Source organism: Lathamus discolor, chromosome 13, assembly GCF_037157495.1.
Source record: "Lathamus discolor isolate bLatDis1 chromosome 13, bLatDis1.hap1, whole genome shotgun sequence".
Classification (NCBI taxonomy): domain Eukaryota; kingdom Metazoa; phylum Chordata; class Aves; order Psittaciformes; family Psittacidae; genus Lathamus; species Lathamus discolor.
Genome location: NC_088896.1, coordinates 7,247,442 through 7,269,439, shown reverse-complemented (window position 1 = coordinate 7,269,439; position 21,998 = coordinate 7,247,442). Strand labels below are relative to the sequence as shown.

The following is a 21,998-nucleotide window of genomic DNA, read 5'->3' as shown; positions in this document are numbered from 1 at the left end:
ATACCCGTGAAGGTTTGTGTATTCTGCTCTCCTAAAAGCTGTGGCAAGTATTAGGCCCTAAGGTGCTGTTCTCCTACAGCAGAATTTCAGGGAAGCTGCCTTAATTTTATGTCTTCTTTAATGTTGAGCTTAAGCCCAAAATGTTGACATCATCTTGTTTAAGGAGTGTAAAGAAGCTTGATTAATTTATGTATTGTGCCCAGTGCCTCCTGCTCCTGTACAGTCAGTGGCCAGAACAGTCATTGACAAATTCCGGATCTGTGGAACTTGTTTTCTAATGCAAAATTTAACAGGGCTTCTTTACAATTGTGTGATGCCGATGTACAAGGGATGGTGAGAACCAGGAAAAAGAAGAATTTAAAAACTCTTTTGACAAACTCAGGAATTTCATATTTTTTAATTACACCTCATTAAGGACAAAACAGGGAGCTGTATGTGTAGATTGAGAAGCTTAATGTACTTCTGAGTTTCCACACTTCCATCTCAAGATTTTTTATCTCATGAGCATATTACTAAATGTTAACTACAGAGCATCCTGTCAGTTACTACTTTTCACAGCTGACTTAGGGAAGAGACGAGTATGTAAGTATAAGAGCAGACAGAATTACACGAGCTATCTGCATTCATCTGTCAGAGTAATGCACCAAAAGTTGTCTAATAGATGGTTTGTTACAGTCACATTCTCATGCACTTTAGATTACAAAAAAAGTTAAAGTATTCAGCTTAAAAAGAAACTAAATAAGAATATCCTGTGTATCTTATATTAAGGTGAGTTTTCTTCTGTATACTGGCTAGCGGGTTGCAGAATTCACCCAAAATCTTACATGTTACTTGAAAGCAAATTGTGACAGGGATCCAGTGGGAGTTCATTTCAGATCTCTGAAATGGAAATTATCTTCTCCTAGGTTTGGGTGTCCTCGTTAGGCAGTTTTCTCAATGGGAGTCCATTTGCTTTGCAACACCCAAATGAGTTCTCAAGGTCTAGGGTTTAATCTGCAACTGGTTTTGCACGCGTGTGAAAATCTGAGCAGAAGCATCTTGTCTTCTGTTACAGAGGGACCAAGCGTGATTTTACCAGGAAGTGCAACTCCTGAGCGGTTAGAAGGAGATAGGTATTGGATGTGTTGAAAAGCCAGCTCTAAAATGCACATAATATAAAACTCCCAGGAGAAAGATTGAGTCCATCAACATGTATTGGGGTTTTACTATTGTTAACACCTGTTTTAAATGTGAGTCTTCAGCCTATGAAAAGTAGCGGTTGCCTTGAAGTAATACAGAAAATGAGGTTCATCTGCTTAATGAGTTACAGAGTATTTTCAGACTTTTAAAGAGTTTTAAGTGTTACTTCAGGGAAAAGAGATCTTAAAGAAATTTTACTAAGCTACAAAAACTGTGCTTCCTACTTTTTTGAAGATCGTAGAACTGGAGACTTCATGATCGGTGGAGAGACCCAGGCAGGTCTATGATGACTGCTGTGGACTTGTACATTAGGCAGTCCATCTGAACTGCTTTATCCAGACAGCATTTCATAAGAACTTTTGATTTAAAATGCATCACAAAATCCTTCCACCAGTGATGGCAGCAAGAAACTTCAGATGGGATTTCCAGAAGGTTACAGTTTGTGGAGGTTTTCATCCTGCAAATCAGAGTGTGTTTTTTGAAGGAAGAGAAACTGAAAATGGGCAAACTCAATTGTGTGAGCAAACATACAGATTCTTTCTCAGCCACCTGCAGATATCCCCTCCATGTCCACTTTGATTTTATGTGCTGCATTGCAAAAATTGAACATGCATGAAACATGCCAAAAAGGAGAAGTTACTTTTGGAGGAACTTCAGAGGTTTTAAAAGACATGAAGCATTAATTCGGAATTGGATGTGATAATGCATTTTTTGGCAAGTGATGTGTATTCAGACTGTATCTAATTCAGGGAGGCACTTAACTGCCAGCACTAACTGTACTTTAATATAAATGTTTCAGCCAGATGAGAAAGGGATAACTTGATAACTATGGCTTTGCTGGGGAAACCAAATGTGAAAGAACGTTTTACTTAAGAAATTATGAGAATTTTTTGAAACACACATAAAACCAGGAGGGAACTTCAGATAATCTAAAATTGGATGTTTTTCCACCCAAAAAACAACCTGTAAGACATCCATTCTGAATCACCAAGAGTAAATTCTTTTTGCCAAAGCCAGATAATATGCTGTTGTTCACTACTTTTTTGTTAGGAAATAGTCAGTGCTCAAATTGTTTCCTTTTAAAGCTGTGAAGATTTTCAAGCTTGGGATGTGTTGCCACTGAAATCCTCACACTGAGGTTCAAAAGAGTGATTGTTATGAAAAGTGACAATGGTGACATGGTCTGGTGTGAGGTGTCCCTGCCCGTGGCAGGGGGTTGGAACTGGATGATCTTAAGATCCTTTCCAACCCAAACCATTCTATGCTTCTGTGACAATCGTAGCAAGTCAGTGCAGTAACAAGAACACCAGTCACTGTTTTGGTGCTGAAATAGCTCACATGCAAATATATCAAAAGTATAACTTTACATCCTACAACTGAAGAGCAAATCACTGGGCCCAGTCCCAAGAAATGATGTATAGAGACCATTTTGTTATTAAATTGGCCACAGTTAATGCTACAGAAAATAAATTAATAGTCCTCTTGTACATTAGGTAGTAGGCTGCTTATAAGTGGTCCAGGAATTGTCATTATACTGCTCTGCTGGTTTCCTTTGGCAGCATAATAGATATATCCCTTACCCTGGCTGACAACAGCTAATAGTGCAGAACAAAGGAAAAGCATCACTATTGATGTAGGTGAAGCTTCCAGTGACAATCACCTAACTGCAGGACTCAGACTTTACCCTTCTCTTGTGCTCCACAATTAAATAGCTATTACGAAGATAACAGGAATTAGGAAGACAATGTTGCTAACACTAGCCACAAGAAGTATTGTTTTGTTTTGCTAAGGTCTTGTGATTCCTGTTCAACTTTTTACTTAAATATATCTGTAATAAGCACTTTCCATATTCAGTCTTTTCTGTTAAAGAAGCTAGGCACGCAGACTGGAATAAGTTTAGTCACTGCACATAGCTTGTAGTTGCTAAGCCACTGTTGCTCTTCTGTTAACATGAATGCAAACCAAGAGGGATTTTTGTATCAGAGTGGACCATTACAGTTCAGCAAAATTTATACAGCTGCTTGAAATGCAGGCTAGGAACTGAATTGGTTTGATTCTGGAAATACCTTTCTTAAAGCTTACAGAGAAAGGTCATTGTATGTATTGTTGTGAGAGAAAGCTTTGCTTAAAGGAAAAAAAGTAAATCCTTTTTCTCCCATCACGTCTCCAAAAAATCATTCCATTTCCTGTGTGGTAGGAACAGTGCAGAACCTCAGTTAAGTAAACTGGAAAGAAAGACAATTTTGATTGTAAGCCTGGTGTTTACTTTCCTTTATTTGGCCAGGTCATACTGGAAAAACCCATTGAGAGTAAGCTTCATCTACAGCAAGTGAGTATTTGTACATGGAAATTTTAATAGGATTTATGGTTACTGACTTAGCTGTGGTAGCTTTGTGTTAGAGGATGTTTAAACAGAAGCAAGAACACTAAAGATAGCTAATCTGTACTTACTAAGCCTTCTGGATATTATTTGTACCAGTAGTGCATAAATAATGCTAAAGCACATTGCCATATACCTGAAACACATGAGGCTGTTATAGAAAAATAAGTGGTGTGTTTGTGACTAGCACAGTTTGTGTTCACTTTTTCATTAAGAGCACAGACTTTGTGTTTAGAAAGGAGTACTCTAGTTTTTGCTAGTGTTAAAGCCAGCCTGGTGCGCTGATGGAAAACACTGGCCAATATGTGGAACTAGGTGGTTATAGTTCTAAATGATATTTTGATGGGTACAGTTTCTTTGTTGGGTCAGAAAGAATGTCTACTTCAGTATGTGTATTCAACTAACTCAAATTAAAACTGAAATATCAAATGGAAATTTAAGTCAGAAGAAATGTTTTCTCAAAAAGAAAAATAAAAAACAGGTAGGAAAGATGAAGAACTGTTAGTTCCAAAGCCCAAGGAATTACCACGAACTAGTTCAGTTAGTCCTGTTTCCAGGATTACTCTTTCCATATTTTGATTTCTAGAAGTATTATCAAGCCTGCACCACAGAGGTCAACTTCAACTTACATTCTCAGTTATAATGAGGCTGCAGATTTTCCCTCTAGGCAATGGGGCTTTTTTTATTATCAGGTGTATTTGATAATCATATTTGTAATAAATGTTAGAATTTAAGAGCTGGGATCTTTGAGAGGGTACTTTTAGTCTTTGCAGCCTTTTCCACATGCATAGCCGTAAATGTCCTACTCCATTTGGATGTAGCCATTTAATACTTTCCTTCCTAAACCTCTTTCTCAAGGAAGGTGTGATTTTATTCTTCTCCTGCTTCAAAGACCATCAAAGGCTGTATCTACAGGCTGAAATCATTCAGAAAATAAGGTGTATTCGGTTCTGTGCGAAGGTCACAAGTAATAAAGCCTCCAAGGCACTATCTTCCAGTGAATCTTTGCTGCCAAAAAGGCAACATACATTATCTTTTATACATCTCCCTTGGAAACAATTGATGTTCATTCCTTCTGAGCTGTTAGAATCTCTGGCAGAGAGAAATAAGCTGTCGGGAGTGTTCTAGAGCTACTGGCCCTCTGTTCTCCCTCAGACACACTGGGAAGCAGATTATGGTCTTGTGCCTCTGACAGATTTTACAGTTCTGCATTCTGTGCATTACATCTCTGACTGGGGCCTAACTGCCTTGCTAAAACAGTGGGTGCTGCTACAATGGGCTTCAAGGTGGAGCCTTGCATATTGGGTGATGCTCATGCACTGCTGTAATTCTCACATAAATGGTGTGCTTGCTACTGTCATTGTTCACAAGATTAAATAAGTCATTACAAGCCACAGAAAGAAAATGTCACATGGTTACTGCCTTACGAACTTCTGCCACTTGCCAGCAGTGGTCAGATGAGCACATTTTTTGTGCTCTGATTGACACTAGTATGAGACATGCATGCACACCCATAGCTTAAGAAAACAGCTGGCTAAGGAAGGGTTCTGGAAAGATTACTGCTGCGCTAAACAGCTTTTCAGTCATAGTTTGTGGAGTAGCTAGTTGGAAATAATAAAGGGTTCTCCTTGCAGTGGCTGTTTGATCTAACCTCGAGTACACACCTGACATTCACAACTCAGTTACTCCTGTTGGCTTTCCACGTCAAGGCAATTCACTTCCATTTTCACGCACTGATGGCAGCAGAGCAGCACATTTCCAAACCCTGTCTTGCATCAAGAGGGAGAGTCCACCCCTTGCCCATTACCTGCATCGATTCTTGCTGATGCATTCGGCAGGGCTGGGAGAGTGAAGGGGTTTGAGGGGGGTTGTTTGCAGAAAAAAAACAGCTTGAGAACCTTCCCAGTTAGCCTGTCTGATGGGATGCTGCAGAGCATTTCTCTGACTGCAAATGCACAAACTTCAAAGTAGATGAGAAAACACTTACTGGTATCATTAAACACACATTTACGTGAGTATTTAAGAACCTTCACAGCCTTGTGAAAACCAATGTATTTGCAAAATATTTCCTCACTGACAGCAGAACTCAGCAGTTTCATTTGCTGTATCTCTCTCCAAAAGCAGCCTCAGCAAGATCAGCAAGGTTGTTTGGAAGCTCAGACTCACAGCAGAATGCAAAACTGCATGCATTAATGGAACAAAAGGTGTGAAACATGACCTTGCCATTAGACAGAATTCAGTATATTTGAACAGCAGATATGGCAATTAATCCAATGGGAAAGGAGTTCCTAATAACGGCAAGTCCTTAAAAGATATTAAATCCAGAAAGCTTGTTTGACTAATAGGTGTGCAAAAACTGAACTGTGTAGTATCTGCCTTGCATTTCCCACAAAAGCCAGTGGGACCATGGACAAACCCACCTGACTAACGAGCAGAAGCAGGTTTGGAGTTGGAAGAGGGAGGATGTGTATAACATGAGATGTCTCCCCAGCCATTTGGTGAAGATGAATAATTTCATTTCTTCTCTGGTCTGTAGGGGTTGTACAGATAGTCCTGCACCAGTGCAGTTCCTTTCCTCCTTAAGAACGTATTCAGTATTTATGTTGTTTGTATGGGATTTTCTGGGCCAGACACCACACTGACAGAATTTTCACATTATGTAAGTGGCCCAGTTTTTCAAGAAAAAGCAAATCCTTTTCCATCTCCCTTTATTTTCACCCACAATTTCAGAGAATCCAGAGAATGCATTTCAGCATTTCTGAAAACCATTCTAATAATGAGCCTTATACTCATTATATCGGTTACCGCCTGGCATTCAGCTAATTCATAATGCAGGAATTTGCTGGGTAGGAAACCATCGTATTTCCTATGCAGGGTAGGTATCCTGTGGTTTGCACACAGAATAACAGAAACCAGATCATGTGGCATGAACTAAAAGAATACCTTGGTACTCAGCTATCCCTTTACATCTCAGACAGCAGTTCTAGTGGAAAGAGTTCGTCATATTTTGTAGAGAACAGCAAGATACAGACACTTAATCAGAAGGAAGGGTGAAGAGAGCAAGTGAGAGTCCTCTACATTAGCTGTTGGGACTCCCATGCAGCCAGGTCTATCCCGAGTCAGAGGGACCACTAAATGTGTTCTGCCTGTTGTACACACAGGGTAGCAGAAACAACCCAGAAGTATTTAAAATGAATCACTTGGTACTTGAGAGCTAAATTCTGCCCCCTAGGTAACGATCAAGTGGCAGCAGCCCATCTGCAGACTGTGCCATGGACTACGTGTACAGCCTGTTAGCAAGGATGCAGTGACTGGATTCCTTCAAAACAGATATGCCAGCTCACGAGACTGTAACTGCCATTAGGAAAAGCAGTAGATCACTCAGTGGATAGCAGTTAGCTGAATAATTTGATGCAAGAGCTGAGGAGAGGCCAGGGTTTCTTTCCACTCCAAAATATTTTGTAGTGATGGGTTTGTTTAGAGTTGTGGCTTGGCAGCACCACATGGACTTCTAAGAGATCAGCATTGCCCACACAACTTTCTTCCCAGCCTGTGAGTAAGTGCACCTACTTAGCTGTCCTAAGGACCTCTGGCCTTTCCCAGAACAATCAAAGTTAGAGCTTTGGTAATCTCACTGTGGAAACAGCATCCCCAGGCAGGGGCAGAGCCCAGTGGAATGAGGTCAGGGAAATCTGATTACTCTAGAAAATACCAGAGCACAAAACATCAGTGCTTCTGTCTTGGACTGTCATTACAGATACGAACTGCGGCGCTCAGTGGTGAACTCTGTGGCTGCTCCTCACTTGTCTTTGCAAGTCAGGACATTTCTGCATTATTTGCTGTCATGAGCTGTAAGAGTCTTGTGGGAAACCAGTGTAGTACATAGCTACAAGAAACTCTCAAGAGGCCACTGTCACACGCACAAGTGCCTTGGAGAATGGGACTGGTTAACCCTACTGGGTGCTCCTTACATGTAACTGTCATGCTTCAGTGCCTGCCTTGTCCAAACTGAATCTCTAAGCGGCCTGTAGTTTCGGAACGTGATGCTCATTTTATTTATCCTAACAAAGGAAGTGCTAACCATATGCAGACTTATACTGACTGACAAGAAACAGTTAAATTCCAACTTACTACCTGAGAGTAATGTTTGGTTTAGTAACAGCATGCTGTGAAGCACTGGCATAGCCAGAATGAGCACTTCTGCTAAAATAAATATGCTGTCTTCTGTAGGTTTTTTTTTATTTTCCTTCTTTCATTTATACTTTTCAGTGAAAGGATCAATAGTATCCCAAAGACATTAAAATAAAGCTGAATCTACAGAACAGAGCTCAAATTATCTGCTGGATAGGCAGTCTTTCTCCTTTCCTTAAAACAGTAAGTTCCAAATTACTTCTCTCTGAACAACTTTCTCCAGTGTTCCATTTCATCTATGTGAAGCTTTCTTCACTGTCCTTCTGGATCTTTAAAACCTTAGATATCACTCACCCTGCCTCAGAACAGGTTAGTAGTAACAGCCGTAGTGCCCACTTTTACATCATGAACCACAGCACAAACAGAAGAGCAAAAGATGAAGAAACATGAAGAGGAAAGGTTACTTCCAGGGATCATACAATAGTTCAAATCTGGGTTTTCTGCATGTCACTGCAAAGCTGTATTTAAAGGACAGAACGACCATCTCAGCTCTTTTGCATTTAGTCTTTGTCCCTTTCAGTCTACATTTAAATCCAGGCCAAACTCTCCCTCTTTTCCACCATGCAAATTACAATGAGTGTCAGGCAAACTTCCTCAGTTGTGATAGCCAACGTGTTCTTTGCCCACTTTGAGGGGATTCTGTTGAACCCTGGCAGTGATTGATGACTGAGGGACTGACCAGACTTGATTAGAAACTGCCAGCTGATTGGTAAGTAACTGATGCATCCTGTTACTCATACAGGCATCCCAGGCACTGGCAGACATAATAAGGGAGCCCAGCATATGGCAGATACAGGCACTGATCCAGTCCCATGTGGATGCTCAGTGCCTTGGGTTGAGAAAAGAGGGAGAAGCTGTTGCCTTCATCTCCTCCCCTTTTTCATCTTTAGCTCTTTTACCAAGAAGGATTTCCTTTACCCAGGGCCAGCATTTCAATGAGCAATCTGCGCCAGTTCCACTAAACATCCCAGTTTCTTTTTGACCCTTAAACCAAATGTCCTTTAATCGGTTTTCATTTCCATTTCTTGACATACATTTATGCTAAACCCTTCAACATCAGGAACATTACTAACATTACACAGGAAGACAGTTTTCTTCAAGCTCATTCCAATCAAAAGGATATACAGAGAGAAAGGAGTACATTATATTTTCAGAACAGTAGTAACAATGGCCCTAGAAGATTGTTACTGAAATAGCTTAGTTTTAGACCTGGCTGTACCTCTGCCTGCAGATACACCTCTTCCTACTCCTGCCATACAAATGATGCAAAATGAAGGGTTAATGTGAAAAGCATCTACGAGTACCTTTTAAACAGCTGACCTGTATTTTTGGGAAACATTAACATAGTATTTGAGTGTAGTAGTGTGGGAGAGAAAAAGCTAATTACATACTGTTGTATAACTGCTCTTTACCCTAAGATTAACATAATTTACAATAGTGAATGAGTCTGGTGAAATCAGTCTAACGAAAGAAGTGGTAGTTTTTTTCTGCACTGGTATCCCAAATGTGTAAATTAAAATAAGCAAAAGCTTTGCAAGGTTAGTGGTCACTAATGGTGATTGCTAAGTACTTTTTTCCAGGTAATACTCTTAATTGAAGAAAATGTTTAATTAGGCAGAAATAAGCATCTATAATTTCAAAAGTAAATTGAAGAGGGTATTGCAAGATGTTTCTGTTAAAGGTATAGCAGGAAACTAACACGTTTTGAGAGAAGATCTCTCTCCAGAATCTTAACTCCTCGTTTCTCTCTCTCAGTTTTCTGTTCTTTCTGGTTTAGCCTGTGCAGTTGTTGAACTTCTCCTGTCACTGAGAACCCTTCATACAGAGGGAAGATGACATTTGAAAACTATGGAATGAGCAGTATGTAACCGGATGCTGTTAGAGTTCTTCACAATTTTCATTTTTTGATATGTTTCAAGACCCATTGTAATAGTTTTTAGTATTTTTTCACTAATAGCAATGCTGTCTTACTCTGGAGGATATATTCCAGCTATCAACTTTCTGCTTCTTGGAAAGAAATCAGAATGCTTTCAGTTCTCAAATTTGAAACCATTGTGATACTGTCTAATATTACTGCAGTCTGGAGATTTCTGTGACCAATTACTTACATGAATGCCATTCTGTACTCTCTTATTTCTTTGGTGTTCCCGATTTATCTCTCAAAGCTGCTATGACTTTACGTTTGGCTTTTATGTAGAAGCAGAGCAGGTCATGTGGTTATCCAGAGGCATTAGTATGGTAATTTTCTTCAAGTTGAGTAGGTGGAAATAATTAATGGACTGCTTTATTGATGTACATAGATAGCTGATTCTCTCTGTGGTTTCAATTCCCAGTTTCAATAAAGTAGCTTGAGATTTTATCTGAGGGACCAGTAATTACACAGGGCAAGAATAATTGCTGCACAAATACAATCTGATTGTGTTTTATGCTGTTGCCAGGGCTGATGCTAAAGCTTAAATATATAAACAAGGATCTGCTGCATGAACAAGCTTACATGAACTTTAACTTGAATTCAGAGAATCTGTGCTCTGGAAAGTTGAGCAAACTTCAAAGAGAAAGTTACAGTCTCAGTGCAGAACACCACAAATAACTTTACTGTCTTGACTAGACTCCATCTGCTATTATTGACAGTGACCAGTAGCAGATACCTTGGGAAAAATAAGCACCTATAAAAATAAGCACCATAAAAACTGGATTCTAGCTACAAACTCTTCATGGCTTTGCTAAGACCAAGATGCAGAAACAGAGCATGGGATAGAACTCTGGGAAGTTTTTATATAAATAAGCCCTCAATAGCCAGACAAGTTATGAGGCGACACCGCTTAACCATGCACAACCCTTTCGTGACTTGGACCTCTTGAGTCTAGCACCGTTTTATTTCTTAGATCAAGTCATTAAGGTGTACACAGCACGCACCTCTGATCCCATGCTGGGAAAACTACTGCCTCCTCTCCCAGCATGGATGAAGACTTACATGTCCATCAGCACACGCTACAGACAGTATCATTATGCTTAAGTGCAGGTTTGCTGTACCCACAGGAGGGCATCCTTAAGGGACAGTGTTCACTCCTTGCTTTTCTCTGGAGAGGGGAAGCTTGTGTTTATTTTGGCAAATCCTTGGTACTCATCACTAGGAGAACAGCTTTCAATCTTTGCTTTATCTTCTAGCTGCTATTATTTCACTGTTGTTATGCATAGGTTTGGCAAAAGCCATCAGAATCCCTCATTCTATTGTGTCATGCTGATACTAGAGCATCTTCATACATCTCAATATAAATTGTTTCCAGTAAATTGAAAAAAAGAGCAGCTGCAATAAGATAGAGGCTGAATAAGGACATCAGAGATTTTTGTATAGGTATAAAATATAAGCAATCCCCCTCATCATATCACACAAAGTCTCTTGTCCGTCGTGTGCCAACAAATAGAGGAAATAAAGTTTGGATTTATCCAATTTTCTTTCTGTTATGAGACGGTGGAAGGCATGACAGTGATCAGCCAAAAACTTATCACCTTATTTCTATGTAACATGTTTGCAACAAATCGGCTCTCAAGCAATATAAATTTACAGGGATTTATTGACGAAGGCAGAGATGACATGATCAGTATAGAGAAACTTCTGGTAGTATAACCATAGCTAGAGAACCTTGTTAAATGAGATTGTAAGGTAGTATGTGAGCTGCATGCCAACTAGTTCCTGCACAGCTCAGGAGCAAGGCTTCTACCTAAAATGCTTCAGAAGTACACACACACAAACATGCAGTGTATTCCCATTTATACATAACTAGATATTAATGTAAACACAACACAATCATGGGGAATGAGATACTGTTTCATTAATGACTTGACCCTTAGTAGGCTCATGTCTGTTAGCTAAGCTGGAATCATAACACGTGTTTTAATATGTTTTCCTATGTTCAATGCACTAATTTGTTTAGACTAAACAGTTAACCAAGACCATGTGTTTAATTTAAGCCTTCGTTTCCTACATGAAGCCTTCTTGGATTTTTCCATTATGGTTCTGAATACTTTCCTATTACTTTGAGCATCTAAGCAGCAGCACTAATTACTTTAATTAAATGTAATCAGATATTAATATTGCATAATATCCCCATCCACTGGTTAACTTAGGTGTGTAGTCAGAGGTCAGTCATCCTTAATTAACCTTCAGCTGAAGCATAAGCAAAGTCACCCCAATCACTGGGATAAGTTTTCCATTGCTACACTTCCTCTTTGTCTAGCCAGACATAACAGAGCTAGCAGCAACATTCTTAGCATGAGCTCCCTAGGCATGTAAGAAATCAAGGATTTCAACACAGACTTACATGTCTGGGTGACAAGTGTAACCTTTGCAGCACAGCATCGCAGTATTTGAGCTCCACCTTCTTGACTTCTGGCGCTCAGCTGGTGTGACATGCAGTGTACAGAGTGCAGGGGCTCCCTGTCAAAACCAGAAATACCATTGTAAAACATGTCGACAAGAAGGAAACAGGGCAGGAAGGCCAGGAGGCCTCCATGGATGGATAAGGGGCTGCTGAGAAAACTCAGAAGGAAAAAGAAAGCTTATAGAAGGTGGAAGCAAAGATGTGACCTGTGAAGAATACAGGGACATTGCTCATGAAGCTAGTGATAAGGTATAGGAAAGATAAGGCCCAGTTAGAACTGAGTCTGGCCAGGGATGTAAGATATTACAGGAAGGGCTTCTATAGCTTTATTGCACAAGGGATAATGGGTTTAAACTTAAGCAGGTTAGATATAAGGAAGTATTTCTTTACTGTGAGGGTGGTGAGACACTGGGTGTTCCAAAGAAGTGGCAAATGCTCCATCCCTGTCAGTGCTCAAGGCCAGGTTGGATAGGGCTTGGAACAACCTGGACTACTGTGACGTGTCCCTGCCTACGGCGGGGAGATGGAGCTGGATGATCTTAAGGTCCTTTCCAACCCAAACCAGTCTGGGATTCTATGATCCCTCACAGCAGCTATTTTCCACTGCAGCTTTTCCGGGACAATCCAGTTACATCACAAACTCTTTAACTTATATGAACTTAAACATAAGGGACTGACCTATTGGACTTGCCATTTTATTGCACTTACCTCAGCTAGTTGGTTTATTTATTTTTAAACAGCTTGCTGAAGAATGGTTTTACCAATATTAAGAGTACTTCTGCCCAGATCTTCTTTAATAATACTGGAAACCATTCAAGCCACAGATTTCCCTTTTAATGTTTTCCCTCTTGAACCACAACTCTACAGTTTCATCATTCATTTATTTTTATCAGTAATTTATCTTTTTTTAATAACAACACAGGGGGATTTATCCAGGGAAACCAGGCTGCCTCAATTAACCTAAACTTTTATTTTAGGCTTCTGCATAAACAGGGATTTTCTCTGACAGAAACTGAAGATCCTGTGTATTTCTCTGAAGAAAAAGCACAAATAATTAAGCATGCTCTGCTTTATTTTTAATTGCACTAACATTTCTTTATTCCCATTTCAAAGCATTAGCACTATTATTTAGCACACTCTGGGAACTTCTGTAGCCTTGCAAGTCTCCAGTGGAAGTGGGAATTCATTGGGAGGGTAAACAGAAGCCAAATATATTTTTAAGACCATACTGCCTGTTTATTTTCCTTATGACACAAGGCTTTGCTTGGTTTAAAGGCCTCCCATCTGACCTTCTATGGGGTGGAGGCAACCAGGGTTTATTATTCACATGAAAGACTACTGACATGGTTTGATGTGGGCATCTGCCATTTTAGCCATTTGGGGTGCTATAGCAAATAGCTGTATTTTAGCTATTTGGGGTGCAAAGCTGCTCTTTGCTTTTCCAGAGTCATAGAACATTACACTGTGATCCCTCACAGATTTCCTGCAGCACATGCAAAGAGTAGTCACCCTTTGGGGGCTTTGCATGTGAGCTGATTTGCTTGTCCATGTCAGGTGTTAAAAAAGATATTTCACTGCTCAATTTAAGCTATTAGTAACACATGTTCACTTCCCAATTGTATGCAAGGAAGCTGTTTTCTAGCTATAACATGTCAGTTGTGGCTGTACCACTTGGATCGCTGCAGGGCTGTTTGTGTTCACCTACACATGTAGCACCTGTAGATGCACAGACAAGCCAGCACAGGGAAAGAAGAAGCTTCAGCCCAAAACTGAGTTTTCAGGTACTTCAGAGTAAAAGTAGTATCTGTGGCCAACAGCTTATCAGCTTCTGGTATAGGCAGATACTCAACAACTGCAAAACACTTCCATTGCTTCTGTGTAGACACTCATGCTGAAGTTTTGCCATGCAAGCAATAGACCAAAAATAGCCCTAACATTTATTTGCTTTTGTAGAAATCTTACATGAAGCTATACATTATCCCAACCAAAGTTTTATGCTTGACTACACTCAGACTTTGAGGGCAAAAAAACCTGAATTGTCCTGTAAAACACGATAAGAAAACACTCACCAAGATGAGCCACCTCCACCTGTCTCTCCTCCAGGGAACATCTTCCCATTGGGTTAAGTCTACTACAGCCCAGAGGCTCAAATCCAGCCAAAACTCTATGTGGCTGCCACTAGAATAGCAAAAACTACAAGCAGAACCAAGCAGTCACACTGCAGAACCCAGCACACAACCAGCTACAGCAACCAAAAAGCTTTTAATGAGCAGCTGATAGGCTGTTTTCAGCTCTGCCCTCTGGGCAAAACACCTGAGCCCCTGCCCAGGGACTCAGGCACAACCCCTTCCCCAGCCTAGATCTGTCGGCTTTGTCACATAGTTTGTAAATGAGAGGAATGGTTTGAGGATAAAGATGATGAAAACTTCTAGCAGCATGTAAAAAGAATTAAACTAAGACAGGCATCAACATTTGCATCACTGAAATGTCCACCTGCCACATGAAACAGCAGAGTAATTCTGATAAAGTCAAAGTTACCTTATACATTTCAGACAGGGACAAAGTGTAGAGACACCAATATAAATGTTTCCTTTGTGTATCGTGTTGGTTGCTCTTTACTCATTTAGTAAGACATTTTTTCAGCACCCGAAGAGAAGTTCAGGTTGTACTTGTCTATAAATTGCAGGTCGGATGCAATATAACTTTCAGCCTGCAGGTACCTGGTAAGAAATAGTATAGTGTTACATTTTTTTTCCAGTTAAGGGTACAGAAAGTAACTCACTTCCATGTTGCAAGCACGTGTAGGGAAGGAACTGTCCTTTACCACCAGAGTATGGCTTTTCCAATAACATTTTTTTAGATCAAAACTTAGACTAAAGACAGATTTAGGTGAATGGAAGAGAAATCAGTAGAACCTGTCTAGAGAGCAGGCCTGTTCTCTGGGAACACGACGTATGAGTTTCCCTTATAATAATGCTGAGGGTTTTAATGATTTCTTGTAAATATGAAGACTTTCAAAATGTAGAGTAGATTGGGATGGTTTCAGTCCATGGACACATTGAATGTATGCAAAATTAGCAAAAGGACTAATGCTATTGCTCAGTAAATATTCTGTAATACTGACATGAAAGGAGCTACTTATGATTGAATGTGGGATTACATCTAAGATACCTTCAAAAGACAAAGAAAAAAACCAAAACCAACCTTCTATTTTGGTACAAAACCATATGAAACAATATGCTTTGGTCTTTGTGCATGAAGTTTTACATTTCAAGTATTAGATGATTTTTCCTGTTTTCAGTTTCAGTGTGTGTGAGCAGACAATATGACAAGTTTAATCATCTGGCCATCTGCCCTGCGTGTGTTCCTTTCATCGTTCCTGACTTTTCTTAAACTTTCACTTCTTTGTATTTTGCAGTTCCCTCCTTTTGGGGTTTGGTGAACTCAGCTTGGAATCTTTGCTCTGTTGGGAAAAGACAGTCACCTGTCAATATTGAAACCAGCCATATGATTTTCGATCCCTTCCTAACTCCACTTCGCATAAACACAGGGGGAAGAAAGGTACGTGTTCTATCCTGCTGTGGTATAAAACCAAGAAGTTACTAGACTTACAAACATTTGCTCTATTTTATGTTTCTAAAGCATGTACACTTTTATCTCAGTCAGCTGCAAGGCAGAATAACAATGTAGTGTTTTACAAATCACATGATTTCATTACTGATGGAGAAATAGCAACTGCACATTTTTAGTTGTCTTCTAGAATGTATTCATATTTTCATAGTAACTTACTTGAAACTGCTGTCAGAAATAATAGCATCTCGCTTAGAACCTCAATGTTTGTAATTAAAATTAATGTTCATCCTGGGTGGTGTTTTAAAGGGGTTAATATCAAATCATAAAAAAAACAGGTTGGAAGGGACCAGGTTATTTAAAATGGCCGAGACCTTCTTTTAGTCATCTAAATCAGGATCGCGTTGCAGTGCTGTAACATTAAGGGGTAGGAAGGCATGAATGAGCTTCTTTATGTTATACTTCTTTATGAAATACTTATCCAATATCAGCATGGAAATTTCTTGTTGAAAAGTGGCCACCACTCCTGACTGGTTTATTAACCACTATTTCTGACCAATAATATTTTTTAAATCATGGATCTAGAAACCTTGTTACCCAGATTTGGAAAGTACATCTCGATGAACTGAGGTATGGAAACAGCGTCAGTCTGGGTTAGGTAATGTGTCTGCCTGTGGTTTGGGAACCTCAACTTCTAGGCTAGGATGGTCCTCAAGAAATGAAGTTATCAATTCTGTTTATGCAACTGAAGGGTTGATACTTTTCAATTGTAAAATTATTTTGTAAAATAAAAACCATCTTGAAGCTGTTGGCACTCTTGGAAATAGTCCTTGGATCGTTGTGGTTTTGTGTTTCCCTTATGTGCGGGTTGCTTAAAAAGGGTTTTTAAATATTTTGTTGCTTATTCCATGCAGGCAGTCCTCTTTTATTAAACCTGTAATACACAACAGTGCAGATGAAAAGGCGTTGTGGCTTACAGCGCTGGAAAAATCAAAAGACTCTAACAAAAGGTTATTCCAAAATGATTTCTCTTCTCCTGTTGTCTTGACAAATGAGATTGCTGCTGGAAACAGCGTGAGATGTTAGGACTTTGATCTGTACTTCCAATTGAGTTTCTGGTGGTACGTCTGCACGTTACTATCGATGGAAGCTTCATTGTGGAAATGATGAAATGGTGGTGCTACTGAAGGACTATAATGCTTTCAGTGATGGCCCAAATTTCAGGGTAATATGTACATTTTGGTTTTTAAACAGGTATGCACTGAGGTTTTTCATCTTGATACAAAAAAGAGTTTTATTGACTCTGCAATTTATGTAATGGTTGAAATATTTCACATTATTTCCAAATTACAGTATGACACAATATGACATAATATGACAATCAAGGACAAAAGTAAATGGAAGTTGTCAGTGAGTAAAAGCCAGGTGTTTAAGAATATTTAATGTCTTTAGCAGTCCTAAGGATTCAGCTGTTTCTTGTACCAGCTGAGGGTGAAGCAAATGTCTGAGTAGTAATAAGGTATCGGAGACACTGATAACCTGGAATGCTCTATCAGTAATGAGGTGTTCTTACCACACTCACAAATGTTATCCTGCTTCTATCATGTTACAAGAACAGGCTTTCTTCTAGTTGTGCTTCGCCTGTTCTAGAGAGGTTTCTGAAATGATTGAATCAAAATCCTCCTCTGAGAAGACTGCCGTTTTAATGCCTTAAACAAATTCTTTGCTCATAGTTGAGGCTTCAGTGAGGATTTGATTTGGCAGGTGGTGTATTTGTGTTCAATTTTGGTAATGTTTTTTTCTATGTTAAAAATGGAGGTGTGTTTCATATGGGCTGAAGCACTTCAGTTTTCAGGGCAACGAACCAATTGATATAGCAGCCAGGGAATTTCTTAGACAAGACTTCACTGTGATTATGCTGTACATGAAAGGATTTTATGGAACTGATCCTAAGAAAAATGGTGAATAAATAAAAAAGGGATTTGAAACAGTTTCAAATCAAAGTTATAATAAGCTGGTTCCCATGCACAGTGAACAAGAGAGACAGCTACTTGCACACAGAATCAAAATTATACACCTCTCTTGAAAAGGGAGCTGGGAGGAGAGTCAAGCCTTAAGAGACAGCTTGATGGAAGGAAACAGTACAGTTGCTCTTGGCACAGCAACTTCAGATTTTTAACAAAATGTTTTGCTGTTGAAGTAGAACTTGGGTTTATTTCAGCTGCAAAACTCAAATAGTTATTTTGGAAAACAACATTTCTGCTTTGTGTGCTTCACTTTGGAAATTAACTCAAGAAGGAACACAAGGGGTTCACCCACAGGAACGGAATCAAAGACCAGTCTGAAGAAATTCAGATAACACATATGTGGGTGATACAATCACTGCCTTAATACTTCCTCCTAGCTCTTTCATTCCTTACCACTCATTTCTCTTTGGCCTTTCTTATTGCAGGGAGGGGGAAGCATTGCTTAATTTCTGTAAGCCAGTTACCCGTTTAGTTCTCAGCTTCCACCTCAGCAGACTAAAACTGTTCCAAACGATTCCGTTACAGAATTTATGACCAAAGATTCCACCTTAAGTACAAACCTTTCTAACTGATTCTTTTGAGAGTTTATTTCTATATTATTAATGGTAGGCATCACTGAGACTATCCTACATTTTTTAGATCACTTGGGAATAAAACAGTAATTCTCTTGTCCCTAAAGAAAAGGAACAGTCTGAAAGGAGAGTGTAAAGGACATCATCACTGTCTTCTACACTGCAGCCTACAAGTAGTAGGGGCCTGGTGACTTAATAGTCGCTTCTGATCTGAGGCTGAGAAGAAAATTCTCCCCATTCCATTTAGGAGCAAAAGGGATGGCAGCACAATCTGCCAAATACTCATACTTCTTTGATCCAATTCTTCACAATAACATTCCAGTGAGCAGTGATACATTGCTCTATGTACTGCCCAAAGATTGCCGGGCGGTGTCGGGTCATGCGATTTACGATTCCAGCACCATCAGATGTTATTCTAAATTGTGCTGTTATTTTGTATGTTTGTGCTTCTCCATTTCCTGAGAAAGTGGCTTCTTAGGTCCTGGAGGCTGAATAGCATTGATACAGATAATTGGATTTCAATATCCAGAATCTCAGCCCAAGATGTTTAATGAGTTTACACACAGATAAATTCCCCAGAAGAAATGCTGCTTTTGAGGATACTCCCCAGGTTTCAGTTCTCTCTCAGGCCCAGCTTTGTCTCTTGATTACCAATTCTAGTGAATTTAACATGCAGTCCATTACAGATAAACAGTCCTTTTTAATAAACAATACAAACCCTCACTAATATGCAAATCACACTCCTCCACTGTGGCACACAGGAAAACACATTGCACTTCCTCTGGGGTTTTCTTTGGATTCAAATAAGCACCAAGACAGTCAGCAGCAGGACAACAGAATGACTCTACTGACAGACCAGTGTGGTGGAGTGACATACAGGCAGCAAACACTACAGGTTTCAGGTGAGGCTTTGAGCAACCTGGTCTAATGGAAGGTGTCCCTGCCTGTGGCAGGAGCTTGGAACTGGATGAGCTTTAAGGTCCCTTCTAACCCACTCTGTGATTTCCAGACTGTCATAGATGATAGTAGAGGGTGAATAAACCACCTCACTTCCCACTAAGCTAGTTCTCTGCTGGGTTTTCTTCCTCCATTCACCAGTGCTGGCAGTCTCTCTACTCCAAGTGCTCTTCCTTTACTCCCTCAAAATTCATCTATCTGCCTTTGATCTCCTGATTCTCTGTGGACTTAAATTCAAGAGCTATGTTTCCAAAATCCTCTAAGACTGAACTACAGCCCTTGCCCATATTTCTTCTTTCTCCTCCTAAAAACATGTTAAGTAACATTATTTGCTTTAGACCCTAAGTGCATCCCCGACAGTTAATTAAACTGTGTCACGTAAGCAACTGTCTTACGAATCATTTTAGGTCATGCTCAAGGACTTAAATTGTTGTCTAGAGCAGGTAAAGTTCTGTTTAGAATCCCTACATTTTTAAGACAGGGAAGGACATTGTACCTGATGTTGACCCCCTGGGAAATAAACAAATCGACGTCTGCTGGCCAAAGACTGCTACATACATTCTGTAGCTCCGTGTGCATAAATGAAAGTTACTTGGTGCAATCCATAAGTCTGCCTTCTCATATAGATATTAATGACTGCAATCACGTATTATTTAAATTAATGTCTTTATAAATAATTGGTTCATTCTAGGCATCACAAGATAATGGCAATATTTAGCAGTTTCTAAACTAAAATAAGAGAGGAGAAAAGAGATTTATGAATTGAAATCAGTTAAATGGTTTCTCTGCCAGCTAGTTCTGATTCCATGCTGTTCAATCAATTCGGAGTATTACTAGCATTTTTCTCCAGAGTGTAATATATGACAACTGCCAAGCTTTGCTTTGGTGATTACTAAAAGGACAGATATTGGTGTGAACCATATTTCAGCACTGCAGGAATATAAAAAATGAATTGTTAGAAATGGTCCAGGAGGAATGGATAGCAATAAGACATCAATGTCATCTGTAAACTGACTTGTGATGAATTTTTGGAGAGCTTAATAATATGCTAGTTTGATTTAGAGCAGTTTCAGAAAGTCAAAAGTCTGATGCAAACATCAAAAACTTTAATGAATAACAAATGAAATATAGTATTGCAGCTTAAATAATTGTTTGCCACTTCTAATACTGGTGCAGTATTGCATGTTCTCAGATGTGTGAACATAAAATGAAACCAGCAGGTTCAAGTAGATTGTTTGTTCGTCCTCATCACTGACTTCAGGACAGGAAAAAATGCTTATTATTTCAGAAGTGCTTGCAAACTTTGCTGTTAGACCATATTTAGGGAAAAACATATATTCAGGGTCTAGGTCTGTCTCTGTACTTTCTGTTTCCTTATCACTTCAGTGATAATCTCGAGATTAAATCAGTATGTGGGGACTCAGATGCGCATCTTGATGTGTTCAGATTTCCTGGTTGTCTGTGCTAGTGGAGCACCACTGAAATCATCAAGGAGTCCTGAGTGGGCACAAGGATGTATTTTTACAGCTGCTTTACAGCATCAAGGTTTTCTTGCTCCAGTATAACTGCCATGCTTGACATTTAATCTTGTCTAGTGTCGTAAAACAAGCTCACTTGTCTGCCGTGGGAAACTTCCGAGCAGATCCCAAATTGGGCAAGAAGTGACTCAGCAGGTTTACACCACAAGCTTTGGTGTGCCCTGGTTTGGAGCTCAGGGTATGCTGTCGTTTTGGCAGCAGTACCTTTCCAATTAGATGCTATTATTATATATAAACCATATCTCAGCTGCAGCTGTGTAGTAATTAGAAGCAACCCTTGTACCCTTGCAGAGGTGGATGTGCAAACCCTGGCAATGCATTCAGTGGGATGTTATCTGAAACATCAAGGGGGACCACTGTTATGGACACTGGGGAGTAGATCAGTTAGAAGGTTAAAGGGTCTGTGATATTGAAGCTGGGCTGATACTAGCCAAAGGTCTTGTCCATTGCTTGCCTTTTTACCTCCTCACCTATTTATTTCAAAAAGCTCTTTTCTTGTTTTCAGTTTCTAACAATGTAGCTTCAAAAAAAGATTGGAGCAGCAGCTGGCCTCCTAGTTTGATATATTCAAAGGGATTTTCAAAAGTACCAATGTTGCTTTTAATGCCCTTTTTCTATCTTCTAATATGCGTGGTGCATTGTTTTGATAGTATCTTATTTGGATTTATTTCATCTTGCCCTCAGGTCAGTTTATAAACCTAGATATTTATTTCAAGCCTTCCAGAAGTAAAAGTAACCTATATCTTTGTACTTGATTCTGTACCTGTGGCTATAACCACTGATAGGAAGAGGCTGAAGATTTTCTTTTCTCTCACACTGATGCTGCTGGCATAGTAAAAGTGTGCAAGTTTCCTAACACCATATGCTTTAAATGGAATATAATTTTGTATTCTAACATTGTTAAAACGCATTTCCTGGTCTCAGAAGGATGATTCAAGCTTTGCTTTTTTTTTAGTTACAAACATAAAATAATAAATGTATCACATATTGAAACTTAGTAAAAGATGATAATATTTTCCTGAAAGCGGGTATTCTTGGCACAATATCAAAGGAATGTTTTTAACTGAGAGCCTGCTGCAATGGAGGGGGATGTTCCATGTCGTTTTGTTCACAGAAGTTGAATCATATTATCCAAATAAAGGTATCTGGGGAAGATGCATGACAGATAATAGTTCTCTTGGTCACATGTCCCTGTATTGTTT

The 21,998-nt window shown here is 39.5% G+C and overlaps 1 protein-coding gene and 1 long non-coding RNA gene across 4 annotated transcripts in view; one reads left to right on the top strand and one right to left on the bottom strand.

Moving 5' to 3' along the window:
* CA10 (carbonic anhydrase 10) overlaps nt 1–21,998 on the top strand; it is a 194,598-nt gene that overhangs the window by 59,521 nt on the left and 113,079 nt on the right. For all 3 annotated transcript variants that reach the window (XM_065693410.1, XM_065693409.1, XM_065693408.1), the window contains exon 4: nt 15,551–15,693. In XM_065693410.1, coding sequence (XP_065549482.1) covers nt 15,551–15,693 — 143 coding nt within the window. The remainder of the gene's footprint in view (nt 1–15,550; nt 15,694–21,998) is intronic.
* LOC136021262 (uncharacterized) lies at nt 1,430–14,814 on the bottom strand. The gene is made up of 3 exons (XR_010615711.1): nt 14,671–14,814; nt 12,073–12,188; nt 1,430–1,636 (listed from the first exon to the last, which is right to left on the bottom strand). It is a non-coding gene; the product is annotated as an uncharacterized LOC136021262 (long non-coding RNA).